At 47.3% G+C, this 19,347-nt stretch overlaps 1 protein-coding gene and 1 pseudogene across 1 annotated transcript; both read left to right on the top strand.

Moving 5' to 3' along the window:
* Window positions 1-4,610: 4,610 nt before the first annotated feature.
* On the top strand, window positions 4,611-6,064 carry LOC135448735 (inositol 1,4,5-trisphosphate receptor-interacting protein-like 1). The gene is given in 2 exon segments (XM_064714940.1): window positions 4,611-5,013; window positions 5,016-6,064. Coding segments are annotated over 2 exon segments (1,452 nt in total).
* Window positions 6,065-13,179: 7,115 nt separating this feature from the next.
* LOC135448734 (inositol 1,4,5-trisphosphate receptor-interacting protein-like 1) lies at window positions 13,180-14,682 on the top strand (annotated as a pseudogene).
* Window positions 14,683-19,347: the final 4,665 nt, after the last annotated feature.

Genomic DNA, 19,347 nt, shown 5'->3' with positions numbered 1-19,347 from the left:
CCCAGTGAAGCAGAGGAGTCATGGCTATGAGCACAGAGCTGTGCTTGTGCTGTTTGCAGCTGGCAGCAGAGAACCACCTTGCAGTCCAAATTTGGTGGAGGAGAGGATGCATGCAAAGGCTCTGGAGAAGGTCCCACTGCCTCTCCTGCCGCCTCAGCAGATGGAGTGCCACGGGAGGGTTTATTCTACCTCCTTGTATCATTTCGTTTTCCCAAAAAAAGCACCCAGACTCCATTCAGCCCTGCTTACATGTGAACTCTTCCACTCCTGAAAAAGCACACAAAGAGAACATTTGTCATACATGCAGGGCCAAAGTCTCCAAAGTCCACCTGCAACATGAAGTTGTTCCTGGCCTTTGAAACAGGGCATGAAAGAGCATGGAAGAAGTGTGAATGTGGGACACAGGAAGAGAAAATAAATGGGGCGAAAAGGACCAAGAGAAAAAATGGGCGCTGCTGGCCGAGGATCAGTCAATGGATGGAGTCTCTCCTTGTTCCTGGAAGGGACATCTTGACGTCAGCATTGGAACAACAGTGTTGGAGCTGACCTGCAATTTTGTATATAGAGGGATCTAGATTTTGATTTCATAGATATATTTATATATATATATTGCGTATTCCTATTGTAGACTATGCTATTTATAAATTATATATAATAGTAAATTACCATAGAACAAAACAAAATACTAATATGAATATTATAAATAAAATATGTAGTTATGATGTCAGGATAAAAAGTTATATTAAGGAGTTGAATATGTAATTACGTGTAAATACTAACAGTAGAAGGCATATTTATTTTAGCTATCTGATGTGACTGTTGTTAACTATCTATTGTTCTCTTAGTAGGTTATTGTATGGAAGGTGTTCCATAAAAGATATATTTATAACATATATATGATACATATTACATACACGCTCTGTATACATTATATTTGAATCTAATTCTATAATATGTATTATACACTGCATGCCTATAATATATTACATTGTTGATATAATTTTTATATATGTAGAAAGCCATATCTAGTGTCGCTCTCTGTTGCGACCCATATTCATGCCTGATAGTTAGCGAATTTAAGAGTGGCAAGCTGGAAAATTCCTTGTTCTTGTTTCAATAAAATGCAGTTTTACAGAACGTGGAGTGTGGAAGACTTTATTGATCTCAGCCAGGCCTATAGTAGTGGTAAATGTAACACAGTGTGGATCTGGGATCTTGAAGAGACTCCTTGAACTCGACCAAACTGAAAGTGCTGAATTGGCTCAAGACAGAAATTAAGCCGAGCTACCCCCAGCCCCTCAGGTCACAGAACTGCAGAATGGCTTGGCTTGGAAGGGTCCTTAGAAATTGTCTTGTTCCAGCCCTGATGCCAAGGGCAGGGACACCTTCCGCTAGGCCACGTTGCCCCAAGGCCTGTTCAAGGTGGCCGGGAACGCGGCCAGGGATGGGGCAGCCACAGCTCCTGTGGGCAGCGTGGGCCAGCCCTCAGCAGCCTCCGAGGCCAGAATTCCTTGCCCATCTCCAGCCTAAGGCCGCCCTGTGTCACTGGGAAGCCACTGGCCCTGGCGCTGCCCCTGCAGGCCCTTGCCAACAGCCCCTGTGCAGGTCTCGGCTGGCTCGCGGGCAGGGACTGGAAGGCGGCACCAAGTTGCCCCTGGAGAAGGCCTCGGAGAGCGCTGGGGCCAGCAGTGCCGCCATGAGGGCAGTGAGCGGGGCCTGGGCTGTCCGTGCATGTGGGAGGGCACACAGCGGGCGCTGAGGCCCTGGCAGCTGGAGCTGGGAGCTGTGCAAGGCGGCCGGCACAGAGCCCTGGGCTCCCACAGCTCTGCAGCCCTCATGGCTGAGGCAGCTGCCCGGGCACAGCCAGCTGGGGAGACGCGGCCGGCCGGGGGCCACCCGCAGGGCTAGCCGGCTCTGGGGCCAGCCCAGGCCGCAGCAGGGAGCAGCCCATGGGGCTGTGCCCGGCCAGGAAACGACTCTGCCCGGGGACAGGGCTCCGGGAGCAGGGCAGCAGGGCCGGCAGTGCCGGGCACAGACACAGGGGCACACCTGGCTGCAACAACCGTCAGGATCACACAGGAACCTTCTCACTCTCTGCAGCTCCGAGACCGCAGGGTGGGAGCTGCAGCAGGGCAGCCTCTGCTCCCAGGAAACAAGTGAGCAGACAAGAGGAAATGGCTTCAAATTTTGAGGCTTAGGTTGGATATTAGGGAAAGATTTCCCTTCTGAAAATGTTGTCAAGAACTGGCACCTGATGCCTGTGAAATTTGTGCAATTGTCATTGTTTGAAGCATTTCAGCAGCATGTAGAGGTGGAACTTGGGGACATGGTTTCCATGGAACCTGTTAGTGTCATGCCTGCGGCCTTTGAATTGATGGCCGGCACAATGCAGTGCGAGAGACAGCCCAGCTGCTGGCAGTTGTGAGCTTACTCTTTCTATACAGATGAGCTTACCACCTTCGCTAGCACCAGTGCTGGAAGCTGAGCCACTGGCAACATGCCACCTTATCTTGCTGCAGAAGACTTGAAGGCTCAAGCTTTGGCAGAGGAGGAGCATGGGTGGCTCTCCCAGCTCTTGAGGACAAGGTGAGAAGAGAGAAACACAGTTACTCATGAGAGCCTTGAACTGAAACATCATAACAGGGGAAAGAGAGGTGTAAAGGCACAATTTCAAGTTCCATGTAGGCAGCACTGAGAGTGGACCACTCAAATCCAGGTGTACAATATGGCAAATGCCACAGGTTTTCCTGTGGGGGAAAAAAGATCTAAATGAAACAAAATACAGACCCCAAACCAAAACAGAAAGGTTGGAATTTTCTGTGCTTAACAGCTGAGAGAAGCAGCCAGGTGATCATTTCTTCCTGCTCCAGCCTGTGCTGAGACCAAGTAGCCCTCCGGTGCCCAGGGCCCTGAGCACGAGAGCTGGTGAAAGTCACTGCCAGCCACGCAGCCTTCCCCTCCTAGGCTCCAGAGACACAAGGGCAGAAAGCTGTCATCTAAGCTGGATTGCACTGGCACCTTTGTTGGCCTTGTCTGTCCTCTGGCATCCCTCAAGCCAGGTGGTGTAAATCTGAGCTGCTTTCACGGGGAATTCAGGGTTTGCCCAAAGTGGGGCCTTGCTGAGGGCAAAGGCCACGCAAGGGCTCTGCCTTCTGTTGCCCGTGCCATGGAAGGCCCCAGAGCAAAGAGGCATTTCTTGGCTGCTGAGATCCCCTCTTGACACTCTGGCCTTGCAGGTTTGCCAAATCCACAAGGACATGCAAGGACATTCTTGCAACCATGTTCACTCCAAACCTTCCAAATTTCTCCAATTAAAATTCCAATTTTTCCTTCTGCTTGGAAGGGCATGGATTCCCTTGGCTGGTGTTTTTGGCATAAAGGTTCTCCTCCAATGGAAACCCTTCCGGGCAACCTGAACTCTTCTGCTCACTGAGAACCCATTTTGTCTCACTGGATCATGGGAAGTGCAGTTCAAAAGCACCACCTTTCTCTCCTCTGCCAGGAGCTGGTTTCACAGCTCAAATGCCTGACAGGATGCAGATGGCCCCAGAAAGGAGGCTCTAGCTTAGTGGGGGTCATTATATCTGCCCAAGGAACAAAGAATATGAGCAGGGGAAAATGACCTCATGTTGCGCCAGGGGAGGTTTCAATTTAATCTCTAGGAAATGGTGGATCAACCAAAAGGTGTCAAGCCTCCAAATAGGCTGCCTAGGGAAATGGCTCTGAGTGACCACCCTCAGAGAGGTCAAAAAGCATCATGGATGTGGCATCTGGGGACCTGGCTGATTGGAGCAGTAGGCAGTGTTAAGTTTGCAGTTGCACTGTGTGATCTTCAGGGACTTTTCAACCTCACTGATGCTGAGATTTCAGTGTAGCTCAACCGTTGAGGTGTGCAAGCTTAGAGTCAGTGATGCTCAAGGGTGCCTTCCAACTGGGATACCTATGTGATTGCCAATGAAGGGCAGATGAAAATAATTGCAAAAGAGAAATTATTGGAAGTCCTTTGGAAAAGCTTCACTCAAGGGCAGCCCTAAGCAGTCCACCAGGGCCACTCTGAGTGCCTGAGCCAGGAGTTGGCTCAGGGGATAAAGGGTGGGGTTGGCTGGGTTGTGACATGCTGTGACACGTGTGACATCACGGGGGACGTGTCACAAAGGGGGCAGCTCTAAAAGGCCCCAGCAGGTGACGCTGGCCCTGCATTGCTTTGGCAAACGGTGAGTGCACACGTGGCGGGGAGGCTGGGCTGGGAACAAGGACGGGGGCAGAAACGCTGCCCCTGGGGCTGGGTTCTCCCTCTGCATGCAGGAACAGCCCCTCATGGGAGAGCCTTGGGCAGGCCAAGGTGCTGCTGCTGCTGCTGCTGGGGCAGTGAGACAGGCCTGGCGGCCTGCATGCTGTCTGTGGCCATGTGCTTCCTGTGCCCAGATCCCTGAGGATCCTGTTCTCCATCCAGCAACCAGCAGTTCCCTCCCTTCTCGCCCCACTCACAGGCTTCTCTGCCTCTCCTGCCGACCATGGGTCCCATGGTATTCCTTTTTTTGCTCTTGAAAACCTTCATCCAGTACCCACAGCCCGTGGCTGAGGGATTGGATGAGGAAACACGTCTGCGCATGGAAGCACGTGCGAAACACCTGGAATGGGAGAGGCTTCAGCTGGAGCAGGAAGTGGAGCAGCACACCCAGGAGCAGGTGCAGCTCTTGCAGCTCTTAGCTGCTGCTGCGCTCCTGGTCTACGTCTTGGTCCTGTGGTTTATTGGGTGGAAAAGCAGCCTGAGGAGAGAGGAGGATGAAGAAGAAAACCGTGGTGCAAATGAAGAGGAAGTGGGCAATGTTGCTGCAAATGTAGAAGACAATCTTGGAAATGAAGCTGTCAATGAGGCTGAAATGGCAGCCAACAACAACGATGTTGCAATTGCAGTCCAAGAAGAAGACGATTTTGACGATCGCATAGGACGAGTTATAATGCAGCGCATCCGGTGGCCTGTACAGGACTTGCAGAGAGGCTGTCAGTGGACAATGAACTGATGGACAATTACAGCCTTTACTTTTTGCACGTCTTGTCAAACAGTTTCTACCCAGCCCTGCAAAGAGCCATCGGGGTGGGCAGTGCCTTTGAAGGCTGGAGTCCCCGTGAGCAGGATGTGGTGTACCGCGTGCTCATCCCCATGACTCCTCCGCGAGGCCACAGCTTCCACCTGGAGCTGGACAGTGCAGGGCAGAGGCTCGTGAGGAACTTCCGTGTCCGCGTGCAGCTGGAGTGCACCTGCACCAGGGAGCAGCAGGCTGAGAACATGCTGTGCTTTCTGCACCACCCCGAGGAGGAGCTGAGGAGGAACCAGGATCCCAGCCTCCTGGACACCCTGTGCACCGGCTCCTACCTGGACGTGCAGAAAACTGCCCGCTGGTTCTACCAACTGGTGAGAGCAGTCTGGCCAGCTTTGCCTCAGTCCCACAACTGGCATTTAGTGCTGCTGCCCTCCACACGCTCCTGCCAATTCAAGGTGACCAACGGCAGGGAAAGCTTCAGGATTGAGTTGCTCTTTGGGGTGCGGAGAGATGACTCAGCCGTCTTTGTCAGCAGCCAGACCAGAGAGGCCCACACAGCAAGCACAATCTGGCCTGAGTCTTACGCTGTGGCAGAGGCTGAGTTCTTCAAGCACATTGCCAGGCAGGCCCCTCCTGACAGCTTGCACCTCAAATGCCTGCAGTTCTTCACCCGACTTCCGCTGGGCTTCTGCTTTTCCACCTACACCATGAAGACCATTGTCATGCACCTGCTCAATGTCATGCCCGCCTCATTGTGGCGCAGGAGACATCTCCTGGAACGACTGCAGGATATCTTGGACAGCCTGCGCTTATGTGTGCAAACAAAACGCCTCAACCACTTCATTGTGGGGAACCGGAGGCTCCCTCAGCACATCCATTTACCTGCAGATGTTCAAACCGGTGGGACATACAATCTCCTCCTTCGCCTGGCGCAGCAGCCGGATGCCCACTCCCAGGCCATCCATGACTACCAGATTCTCAAAAAGTGGTACAAAAGAATCCTTCTTGCTGAAGACTGACCCAGCGAAGCGGAGCAGTCATGGCTATGAGCACAGAGCTGTGCTTGTGCTGTTTGCAGCTGGCAGCAGAGAACCACCTTGCAGTCCAAATTTGGTGGAGGAGAGGATGCACGCAAAGGCTCTGGAGAAGGTCCCACTGCCTCTCCTGCCGCCTCAGCAGATGGAGAGCCACGGGAGGGTTTATTCTACCTTCTTGTATCATTTCATTTTCCAAAAAAAAGCACCCAGACTGCATTCAGCCCTGCTTACATGTGAACTCTTCCACTCCTGAAAAAGCACACAAAGAGAACATGTGTCATACATGCAGGGCCAAAGTCCACCTGCAACATGAAGTTGTTCCTGGCCTTTGAAACAGGGCATGAAAGAGCATGGAAGAAGTGTGAATGTGGGACACAGGAAGAGAAAATAAATGGGGCGAAAAGGACCAAGAGAAAAAATGGGCGCTGCTGGCCGAGGATCAGCCAATGGATGGAGTCTCTCCTTGTTCCTGGAAGGGACATCTTGACGTCAGCATTGGAACAACAGTGTTGGAGCTGACCTGCAATTTTGTATATAGAGGGATCTGATTTTGATTTATAGATTATTTACATATTGGTATTCCTATGTAGACTATGTATTTATAAATTATATATAGTAAATTACCATAGAACAAAACAAATACTAATATATATTATAAAAAAATATGTAGTATGATGTCAGGATAAAAGTTTATTAAGAGTTGATATGTAATTAGGTAAATACTAACATAGAGGGCATAATTAGTTTAAACTACTGATGTGATGTTTTAATATTATGTTTAGATATTTATTGTATGGAAGGTTATAAATGCTGCCTTAATATATTACATTGTTGATATATTTTATATTACAGAAAGCATATTAATTGCTCCTGTTACGACCATAATTATGCTGATATTAGCGATTTAAGAGTGGAAGCTGGAATTCCTGTTTGTTTCAATAAAATGCTGTTTTAGTAATCGTTGGAGTTGAGACTTTATTGATCTAGCCAGGCCTATATAGTGGTATATGTACAGTGTGGATCTGAGATCTTGAAGAGACTCCTTAAATCAACCAACTAAAAGTGAATGCTCAGACGAAATTAGCTGACTACCCAGCCCCTCAGGTCACAGAATGCAGATGGCATGGCTTGGAAATGGTCCTTAGAAATTGTCTTGTTCAGTCCTGATTCCAAGGGCAGGGACACTTCCGTAGGCACATGCCCAGGCCTTCAAGGTGGTACGTGAACGCGGCGGGATGTGGCTGGCACACTCTGTGGGCACGTGGCTGCCTCAGCAGCCTCCGAGGCCAGAACCCTTTGCCATCTCCAGCCTAACGACCGTACATTGGAAGCCACTGGCCCTGCGCAGCCCCTGCAGGCCCTGACAAAGCGCCTGTGGCTTGGCTTCGAGGGCCTAGAAATGCTCTCGTTCCCAGCTGGCCAGGGCACGGGAAGCGCTTGCCGCTGGGCCATTGCCAAAAGTGCCGCAAGGTGCCGAAGGGCAGTGGAGGGGAGGCCCAGCTCGCTGTGCGTGCATCGTGGGAGGGCACCCAGCCAGATCCGCCATCCCAGCCTGAAGGCCCTGGCAGCTGGGAACATGGGGGCTGTGCAGGCGCCTTGCCAGACAGGCTGGAGGCTCCTGGCTCCCCAGCGGCAGGGATGGAAGGCGGCGCGAAGTTGCCCCTGGAGAAGGCCTCGGAGAGCGCTGGGGCCAGCAGTGCCGCCATGAGGGCAGTGAGCGGGGCCTGGGCTTCCGTGCATGTGGGAGGGCACACAGCGGGCGCTGAGGCCCTGGCAGCTGGAGCTGGGAGCTGTGCAAGGCGGCCGGCACAGAGCCCTGGGCTCCCACAGCTCTGCAGCCCTCATGGCTGAGGCAGCTGCCCGGCACAGCCAGCTGGGGAAGCGGCCGGCCAGGGGCACCCGCAGGCTAGCCGGCTCTGGGGCCAGCCAGGCCGCAGCAGGGAGCAGCCCATGGGGCTGTGCCCGGCCAGGAAACGACTCTGCCCGGGGACAGGGCTCCGGGAGCAGGGCAGCAGGGCCGGCAGTGCCGGGCACAGACACAGGGGCACACATGGCTGCAGTCACAGCCTGACTGCCCTGGGGCGGACCCAAGAGGCAGACCCAACATGGACAGGCAGGAGCTCCTCCCATCCTCTTTGTGCCCACGGGCCAGACTCTGCCTTGATGTATCCTGTGGCCTACCCTTAACCACGTGCAGCATCTTGTACTTGGTCTTTTTAAAACCACATGAAATTGCCATGGTTCCACTCCTTGGCCACGTCCACATCTCTCTGGTTGGTATTCTATCCTTCAGGTGTGGCTACTGCTCCGCTCTGCTTGGTGATATCAGCAAATCTTCTGAGGATGCCCTCGCTCCCTTTGTCTACATCATTAATGAAGATATTTAGAATCACTGGTCCCAAAATAGACCCTTGGGGGACACCACTGGTCACCCATGTCCATCCTGACTCTGAGCTGTTGACCTCTGGAATCATCATGCATGCCATTTCTTATCCATCCAGCAGTCTAGGCACCAAGTCCATCTTTCTAATATAGAGAAGATGTTGTGGGGATCGTGTTCAAAGGCTTTATAGAAGTCCAGATAAATGACACCTGTAGCCCTTCCCTTGTCCCTTCATATTCTTGCTCTGTCACAGAAGGCCACTGGATAGGCCAGGCAGGATTTACCCTTGGCTGTCCTGAATCACCTCCCTGTTCTCCATGTGCCTTAGCAGAGCTTCAAGGAGGATGTGCTCTGTGATCTTGCCAGGAACAGAGGTGAGGCTGACATGTCAGTCCTTTCCAGAGTGTTCCTTTCTACCCTTTGTTAAGTTGGTTGTAGTGGGTTCACCTTGGCTGAATGCCAGGTGTTCACTGAGCCACTCAATCACTTCCCTTCCTGGGGGGACAAGGGAGAGAAAATAAGGTGGAAAACAAGTAGTCAGTTGAGATAAGGATGTTGTCTAAGGTGAAAAAACAGAGTTTGTGCACGGAGAAGTAAAGGAGAAAAAAATGGAGTCTCTACTTCTCATAGACAAGTAATGTTCAGCCACTTCCCAGGAAGCAAGCAATTTCTCTGTTCTCTGGTCTTCTCATTCCCTCTGAGATACTGGGCCTATCATACCACACACCTTAACAGAGCAGAATGATACTTCCTAAGGAGAGCTCTGTCCAGCTTAGAAACCCAGCCGTGAGCGGCCTCTAGCTGGAGCCAGAGGTTTACGTATTCCACTCTGGTCCTGAAGAAGCGTAACGAGGGAATGGCTGCAGACGTGCTTGCCCTCTCCAGAACGTCCATCTTACCTGGTTTCTAGTTGTCTTGTTAAAGTACTCTGAGAAGGGGAAGAGGGAAAAAGCCGTTTCCAATCGTTTGCCTAGCCCAAATCACACCCGCTGATGAATAAAGGACAGAATTGCCCACAAAGTACTTGCTGACTTCTCTACTCCCCTCTAGCAGCGGTTTCTTTTGTATGGTGATTTTTAATTTTGCGGGGGTGATGCAAGGAAACAAGCAGAGCCAGCAGTCAGACTGCAAGTTAGGTCACTGCAAAGAAAAGGGGTTAGTCTCCCACTCCGAGCTAGCAAGGGTTAGATTAAAACATGCCAGCGTGGAATGCTGCAACAGGTCCCAAACGGCTGAGCACAAGGAAGGGAAGAGAACTGGGAAAGGGTCTGGAGGTCAGGTCTGATGAGGAGCAGCTGAGGGAGCTGGAGGGACTGAGATTGGAGAAGAGGAGGCTCAGGGGGGACTTTCTCACTCTCTAAAACTCCCTGGCAGAAGGGTGGAGTAGCCAGGTGGGGGTCAGGTTCTGCTCCCAGGGAACAAGGGACAGAACAAGAGGAAATGGCCTCAAGTTGTGCCAAGGGAGGCTTAGATTGGGTACTAGGGAAAAATTTATCCTCTGAAAGTGTTATTAAGAGTTGGCAAGGCTGCCCATGGAATTAATGGTATTGTCATGTCTGAAGGCTCTTAAGGAATGTGTCAATGTAGCATTTGGGGACATGGTTTCAAGGTGGGCTTGTCAGTGTCAGGTTTGTGGCTGGATGCTCTACAGTCTTAGAGATCCTTTTCAACCTAAACAATTCCATACTACTGTGATGGGGAGCCAGTTTCAATCCAGAGTATTTCGTAATGTCATTTCATAAAGTCATTAATAGCAACTTCAATCTAGTGCTCAACTTTATGCAGCTGCTTTTCCCTGTACTCTCCTCATCTTCACCTTCAGCCTTGGGACAGGAGAATTGGCTTTGGTGGGATCAGTGGTAGTGGGAAAGCCTCATGCCAGGAGGCTGTAGGTTGTTGTACTTCTGCCAAGGTTGGAGCTGCCTCCAGAAAAGGCTGTGATGTCTCTAGTCCCTATTCACATTCTTTGACCACTCTGAGGTGAGTTCCAGGCTGCAAGAGTTGTTGGTCAAGCTGAAGGGAGATCACAAGAAGCACTGATCTGAAACCCGGCTGAACGAAGCAATAGAGAAAGTCTGTTAGCCACATCAATCCCAGGCTGTGTTTGCCAAGCAGATGAAAATGACATGAACACAAAACATGTAGGAAATGGTGGGAAAGTGGCTCATTTCCAAACAGCATGCTTCTAGAGTCAGGTGTGCTTCATGTAACAATGAATGGAAGAAGCTGGTGTGCCACTGTTATGACCCTGTGTTGTTTCAATGTCATTAATCATACAGTGGAGTTATTACAGTATTATAATGATGCAAATGATACATATTTAAATCTATTGCAATATTTTCCAAGGCTTTATAACATTCAGGAAAGGCTTTTCCCAGTTGCCAATGGGAGCAGACGATGGTAGAAAGAACCCACGCTTGGAAGTGAAGAAGACTTGATTTGCTGAAGTCACTTTGGCTTCCCCTCCTGCCATCTGCTGCAGCCTCTGACTTGATGGCAGGACCAATGTGGGGCAGGACACAGCCCAGCTGCTGGCAGCTGTGAGCTGACTCATTCCATACAGATGAGCCTTCCACATTGGCTGGCACCGGGGCTGGCAGCTGAGCCACTGGCAACATGCCACCTTACCCTACTACAGAACCCTCCCAGGGTTAAGCAGGGTTGGGTGGCTCTCCCATCTCCTGAGCTCCAGGTGAGAAAAGAGAAATGCTGTTACCTATCAATCACTTGAACTGAAACATCATAACAGGAGAAAGAGATGTGCAAAGGCACGATTTTGAGTTCCATGTAGGCAGCGCTGAGAGCGGACCACTCAAATCCAGGTGTACAATATGGCAAATGCCACAGGTTTTCCTGTGGGGGAAAAAGCTTCAAACAAAAGACAACAAAAACCCAAAACCCAAATAGTTACGTTTGAATTTTCTGTGATTGATAGCTGAGAGAAGCAGCTGCGCAGTGCTGATTGTCCCTTCTCTGCACACTCCTCATCCTTGCTCATCTCAGGGCTCTCCAAAGCCAGGTGATCATTTCTTCCTGCTCCAGCCTGTGCTGAGACCAAGCAGCCCTCCGGTGCCCAGGGCCCTGAGCACGAGAGCTGGTGAAAGTCACTGCCAGCCACACAGCCTTCCCCTCCTAGGCTCCAGAGACACAAGGGCGGAAAGCTGTAATCTAAGCTGGATTGCACTGGCACCTTTGTTGGCCTTGTCTGTCCTCTGGCATCCCTCAAGCCAGGTGGTGTAAATCTGAGCTGCTTTCACGGGGAATTCAGGGTTTGCCCAAAGTGGGGCCTTGCTGAGGGCAAAGGCCACGCAAGGGCTCTGCCTTCTGTTGCCCGTGCCATGGAAGGCCCCAGAGCAAGAGGGCATTTCTTGGCTGCTGAGATCCCCTCTTGACACTCTGGCCTTGCAGGTTTGCCAAATCCACAAGGACATGCAAGGACATTCTTGCAACCATGTTCACTCCAAACCTTCCAAATTTCTCCAATTAAAATTCCAATTTTTCCTTCTGCTTGGAAGGGCATGGATTCCCTTGGCTGATGTTTCTGGCATAAAGGTTCTCCTCCAATGGAAACCCTTCCGGGAAACCTGAACCCTTCTGCTCACTGAGAACCCATTTTGTCTCACTGGATCATGGGAAGTGCAGTTCAAAAGCACCACCTTTCTCTCCTCTGCCAGGAGCTGGTTTCACAGCTCAAATGCCTGACAGGATGCAGATGGCCCCAGAAAGGAGGCTCTAGCTTAGTGGGGGTCATTATATCTGCCCAAGGAACAAAGAATATGAGCAGGGGAAAATGACCTCATGTTGCGCCAGGGGAGGTTTCAATTTAATCTCTAGGAAATGGTGGATCAACCAAAAGGTGTCAAGCCTCCAAATAGGCTGCCTAGGGAAATGGCTCTGAGTGACCACCCTCAGAGAGGTCAAAAAGCATCATGGATGTGGCATCTGGGGACCTGGCTGATTGGAGCAGTAGGCAGTGTTAAGTTTGCAGTTGCACTGTGTGATCTTCAGGGACTTTTCAACCTCACTGATGCTGAGATTTCAGTGTAGCTCAACCGTTGAGGTGTGCAAGCTTAGAGTCAGTGATGCTCAAGGGTGCCTTCCAACTGGGATATCTATGTGATTGCCAGTGAAGGGCAGATGAAAATAATTGCAAAAGAGAAATTATTGGAAGTCCTTTGGAAAAGCTTCACTCAAGGGCAGCCCTAAGCAGTCCACCAGGGCCACTCTGAGTGCCTGAGCCAGGAGTTGGCTCAGGGGATAAAGGGTGGGGTTGGCTGGGTTGTGACATGCTGTGACACGTGTGACATCCGGGGGACGTGTCACAAAGGGGGCAGCTCTAAAAGGCCCCAGCAGGTGACGCTGGCCCTGCATTGCTTTGGCAAACGGTGAGTGCACACGTGGCGGGAGGCTGGGCTGGGAACAAGGACTGGGGCAGAAACGCTGCCCTGGGGCTGGGTTCTCCCTCTGCATGCAGGAACAGCCCCTCATGGGAGAGCCTTGGGCAGGCCAAGGTGCTGCTGCTGCTGCTGCTGGGGCAGTGAGACAGGCCTGGCGGCCTGCATGCTGTCTGTGGCCATGTGCTTCCTGTGCCCAGATCCCTGAGGATCCTGTTCTCCATCCAGCAACCAGCAGTTCCCTCCCTTCTCGCCCCACTCACAGGCTTCTCTGCCTCTCCTGCCGACCATGGGTCCCATGGTATTCCTTTTTTTGCTCTTGAAAACCTTCATCCAGTACCCACAGCCCGTGGCTGAGGGATTGGATGAGGAAACACGTCTGCGCATGGAAGCACGTGCGAAACACCTGGAATGGGAGAGGCTTCAGCTGGAGCAGGAAGTGGAGCAGCACACCCAGGAGCAGGTGCAGCTCTTGCAGCTCTTAGCTGTTGCTGTGCTCCTGGTCTACGTCTTGGTCCTGTGGTTTATTGGGTGGAAAAGCAGCCTGAGGAGAGAGGAGGATGAAGAAGAAAACCGTGGTGCAAATGAAGAGGAAGTGGGCAATGTTGCTGCAAATGAAGAAGACAATCTTGGAAATGAAGCTGTCAATGAGGCTGAAATGGCAGCAAACAACAACGATGTTGCAATTGCAGTCCAAGAAGAAGACGATTTTGACGATCGCATAGGACGAGTTATAATGCAGCGCATCCGGTGGCCTGTACAGGACTTGCAGAGAGGCTGTCAGTGGACAATTACAGCCTTTACTTTTTGCACGTCTTGTCAAACAGTTTCTACCCAGTCCTGCAAAGAGCCATCGGGGTGGGCAGTGCCTTTGAAGGCTGGAGTCCCCGTGAGCAGGATGTGGTGTACCGCGTGCTCATCCCCATGACTCCTCCGCGAGGCCACAGCTTCCACCTGGAGCTGGACAGTGCAGGGCAGAGGCTCGTGAGGAACTTCCGTGTCCGCGTGCAGCTGGAGTGCACCTGCACCAGGGAGCAGCAGGCTGAGAACATGCTGTGCTTTCTGCACCACCCCGAGGAGGAGCTGAGGAGGAACCAGGATCCCAGCCTCCTGGACACCCTGTGCACCGGCTCCTACCTGGACGTGCAGAAAACTGCCCGCTGGTTCTACCAACTGGTGAGAGCAGTCTGGCCAGCTTTGCCTCAGTCCCACAACTGGCATTTAGTGCTGCTGCCCTCCACACGCTCCTGCCAATTCAAGGTGACCAACGGCAGGGAAAGCTTCAGGATTGAGTTGCTCTTTGGGGTGCGGAGAGATGACTCAGCCGTCTTTGTCAGCAGCCAGACCAGAGAGGCCCACACAGCAAGCACAATCTGGCCTGAGTCTTACGCTGTGGCAGAGGCTGAGTTCTTCAAGCACATTGCCAGGCAGGCCCCTCCTGACAGCTTGCACCTCAAATGCCTGCAGTTCTTCACCGACTTCCGCTGGGCTTCTGCTTTTCCACCTACACCATGAAGACCATTGTCATGCACCTGCTCAATGTCATGCCCGCCTCATTGTGGCGCAGGAGACATCTCCTGGAACGACTGCAGGATATCTTGGACAGCCTGCGCTTATGTGTGCGAACAAAACGCCTCAACCACTTCATTGTGGGGAACCGGAGGCTCCCTCAGCACATCCATTTACCTGCAGATGTTCAAACCGGTGGGACATACAATCTCCTCCTTCGCCTGGCGCAGCAGCCGGATGCCCACTCCCAGGCCATCCATGACTACCAGATTCTCAAAAAGTGGTACAAAAGAATCCTTCTTGCTGAAGACTGACCCAGCGAAGCGGAGCAGTCATGGCTATGAGCACAGAGCTGTGCTTGTGCTGTTTGCAGCTGGCAGCAGAGAACCACCTTGCAGTCCAAATTTGGTGGAGGAGAGGATGCACGCAAAGGCTGTGGAGAAGGTCCCACTGCCTCTCCTGCCGCCTCAGCAGATGGAGTGCCACGGGAGGGTTTATTCTACCTCCTTGTATCATTTCGTTTTCCCAAAAAAAGCACCCAGACTGCTTTCAGCCCTGCTTACATGTGAACTCTTCCACTCCTGAAAAAGCACACAAAGAGAACATTTGTCATACATGCAGGGCCAAAGTCTCCAAAGTCCACCTGCAACATGAAGTTGTTCCTGGCCTTTGAAACAGGGCATGAAAGAGCATGGAAGAAGTGTGAATGTGGGACACAGGAAGAGAAAATAAATGGGGCGAAAAGGACCAAGAGAAAAAATGGGCGCTGCTGGCCGAGGATCAGCCAATGGATGGAGTCTCTCCTTGTTCCTGGAAGGGACATCTTGACGTCAGCATTGGAACAACAGTGTTGGAGCTGACCTGCAATTTTGTATATAGAGGGATCTAGATTTTGATTTCATAGATATATTTATATATATATATTGCGTATTCCTATTGTAGACTATGCTATTTATAAATTATATATAATAGTAAATTACCATAGAACAAAACAAAATACTAATATGAATATTATAAATAAAATATGTAGTTATGATGTCAGGATAAAAAGTTATATTAAGGAGTTGAATATGTAATTACGTGTAAATACTAACAGTAGAGGGCATATTTATTTTAGCTATCTGATGTGACTGTTGTTAACTATCTATTGTTCTCTTAGTATGTTATTGTATGGAAGGTTATTATACACTGCATGCCTATAATATATTACATTGTTGATATAATTTTTATATATGTAGAAAGCCATATCTAGTGTCGCTCTCTGTTGCGACCCATATTCATGCCCGATAGTTAGCGAATTTAAGAGTGGCAAGCTGGAAAATTCCTTGTTCTTGTTTCAATAAAATGCAGTTTTACAGAACGTGGAGTGTGGAAGACTTTATTGATCTCAGCCAGGCCTATAGTAGTGGTAAATGTAACACAGTGTGGATCTGGGATCTTCCCCTGGGCCTCCTGAACACCAATGCCGCCCTTTACACAGCTAAGTGTAACTCACCAGCTCAGGTTTCTGATCGCAGGGTGCTGCAGGCATTTCTGACTCTCAAACCAGCCTGACTTTGCAGTGGTGGCAGCTTGGATCCACGACACATCCTTGAATACAGAATTTCAGCAGGCAGCCGGCCACTAAGGGCCCCTTGGCCTCCTGAACGTGAACGCCTGCCCATTCCTCAGCTAAGCGTCACTCAGCCACCCAGGTTCCTGATGGGAGATAGCATGAGGCACGTGCCATGGCCACCGCAGCTGGAGTTACCACTGGTGCAGGGTTGGGTCTGGTAGGCATATTTGGCAAAGCAGTAATTTCAGCAGGCAGCCAGCCACTCCAGGGAAGGCCAATGCCAGCCCTTTCCTAGAAGAAGAAACCTCAGCAGCCCAGGTTCCTTGCTAAAGAATGCTGGAGCCATTTGGGACCCTCAAACCTGCCTGACTTAAAGGTGGTGGCAGCTTGGGTCTGGGAGGCATCCTGCACAATGCAGAGTGGAGGAAAGGGAGCGAGACAAGGCGAATACGGGGAAAAGGAAAGAGGGCTAGGGAGAGGGGCAGGCGCGGAAGCCTCACTGAGCCCCTCCCAAGGTGGCGGCCTCTCTATGCAGAGCTGCTCTGCCCAGAAGGCGGCAGCACTGCCGCCCGCCCCAGCCGGGGGCGCAGCGCGCCTCGGGGCTGCGGGCAGGGAAGGCGGCAAAAAAGAACAGGCGCGACCCCCGCCAAAAACTGCTCTGAAATAAATGCCCCAAATAAACCAGTAAGAAGAAAAAAAACCCTCCTGCCTCTAACCTAATAGGATAAAAAAGGAAAACAGCAAACAAAACCGAGTAATTTCTTTTAAGAAATATTTAAATATTTTTTTAAATATTTTTTCATAATAATACTCACCTTTATAATGTATATTGATGTATACTGTCTATTTATACATTTTATTTATAAATAAATTTATAGTCTATATTACATCTATTCCTAATACTTAAATTTATTTATATATTTTTATACATATTTTTACATAGTCTGTATATATTTGTTTTAGGATTTTTGCTTCTGTAAAATTTACATTATTTAAAATAATTCCTCTCTTTCTACCTGTATAAAAGCCAAAAAGAACCCCTTTAATTTACATGTAGTTAATTTTTTTTAAATTATATTTTTCATATTTATATCCACATTTATACACAAATATACATTTTGAATATAATGTTTAATTTTTCATTTTTAATGTTCGATTAATTTATAAATTTTTATAAATTAACCTAACCCTAACCCTATTTATATACTTTTATATGTATCTTCATATAGTTTTTATTTATTTCTGTGTTAGGATTTTTACTTCTGTAACATTTATATTATTTTTTATAAATCCTGCCTCCGCCCAAATTAAAGCCAAAAAGAACCCCTTTTTTTTCAACTGTATTTAAATTTTTTTAAATTGAATTTTTCAAGTTTATATTCACATTGACATTTAAAATGTATACTAATGCATACTGTTATTTGTATTCTATATTACATTTCTTCCTGCTATTTATATTTACTTATCTATTTCTAAATATTGAGATATATTTTATATTTATGTATATATTTATATCTTGATTGTAGAACAGTAATATCCATATTCATATTATTTAAAATAAAAGCCCTGCCTCTAACCCAATAAGAACCAAAAAAACCCCAACCCTTTCTTTTAAACAACATTTAAATATATATATCCTTATGTTTTCATATTTATGTTCACATTTATATTTATAATGTCTATTAATGTATATTGCTTACTTATACATTTATCTTTATCAATGTCAATTTATAAATAAATTTATATTCTAAATTACATCTACTCCAAGCACTTATATAATCAATATATAAAAATATATGTATAAAAATATATAAATTTCTGTGTTAAGATTTTTACTTCTGTAACAGTTATATTGTTTAAAATAAAACCCCTGCCTCTACTTAAATAAAAGCCAAAAATTCCCTTTCCTTTAAAATATATTTACATATGTTTATATTTATATTCCCACTTATAGAATATAAATAACCTTATATGGCAATATAAATTATATTACAAATCTGCATTTTACTTACATAAATTTATATTTAAATTTATATTCATAGCTTAAAAATTTCTCTTTATATATTTATTATATAGTTCTATCTTAATATTCACATTTTTATAATAATTATATTATTTAAAATAAAACCTCTGTCTCTAACCAAATAAAAACCAAAGACACCCCTTCATTTAATTAAATATTTAAAATTCTATTCACATCTACATTTATAATTTTCTTTATAGATATTACATATTAGAGATAATACCTTATATTGATTCATATTTATTATATTAATAAAGAAAATATATAAATATTTAAAGTTAGATATATAAAATAAAAATAATACATTTTATTTATTATATGTACCGATATCTGTATATCGGGATTTCTATTTTTATATTATTTCTATTTATAGTATTTATAAAAAAACCCCAGCCTATAACCTAAAAAAACCCAAAAAAATCTCCAATTTATTTTAACATTTTTATATTTACATTCTATATTTTTATATCTTTGTAACATAATAATATATAAATTATAGTCTGTTATATATATATGTTACAATTATATACCATAATTAATATTAACAATTATATACCATAGTTTTATATATGTTTACATATGTTTAATAGTTTTATATATGTATCTGTTATCTATATTTATATTTATATTTACCACTCAAATTTTATATATATTTTTAAATTTATATTTATTTCTATTTTAAATGATATATTAAACCATATAAATTCATTAACCCGACACATCAGAGCCACAACAATACCGTACCTTCGTCAGCAACGGCACGCAGCACACGCTCATCCCATCGCAGCACATCAAAACAAAACCTATTTTTATTACTAACGGAACAAACATCCCACAACATTGAACCCTCATAAAACCTCACATAAACCTAACTGTAAAGAAATTTTAAATCCCACTATAACTAGCCCAAAACCTCCGCACATTCTCATCATAAACTTCCTCCTAAACCAATATCTCAAAAACCCCATAAAACTCAAATACACCTTGAAAATGACACAACTGCTAAGAAAAACCAACACCCACTAAAAATTAAATCAAACCAACTCACTAGACTCAAAACTGTACAACTGACCCTAAACAGTACTAAAAGAAGCCCCCAAAGCTCTACCTTTATGCTAATGCACAAATAAAAACCAATAATCTATAAAACTTAATTTAAAATTAAAAGAAAACTAACTTATATTTTTTAGTATTTTAACAGTTTAGATTTTTTATTTTTATGCTTTCACTGCCCAAATTAAAAAACATATTGCCTATAAAAACCCACCACGTGAATACCCCTGGCACCAAAAATAAAACTAAAAAAACCTATCGAACCAGAAAGAAAATGGAACTTAGGAAAACCAAAACCATAACGTTCAAGTACTCACACCACATCCCTTACCGGACAGCAACTATAAA

Source organism: Zonotrichia leucophrys, chromosome 5, assembly GCF_028769735.1.
Source record: "Zonotrichia leucophrys gambelii isolate GWCS_2022_RI chromosome 5, RI_Zleu_2.0, whole genome shotgun sequence".
Classification (NCBI taxonomy): domain Eukaryota; kingdom Metazoa; phylum Chordata; class Aves; order Passeriformes; family Passerellidae; genus Zonotrichia; species Zonotrichia leucophrys.
This window is presented reverse-complemented; position numbering and strand designations above follow the sequence as displayed.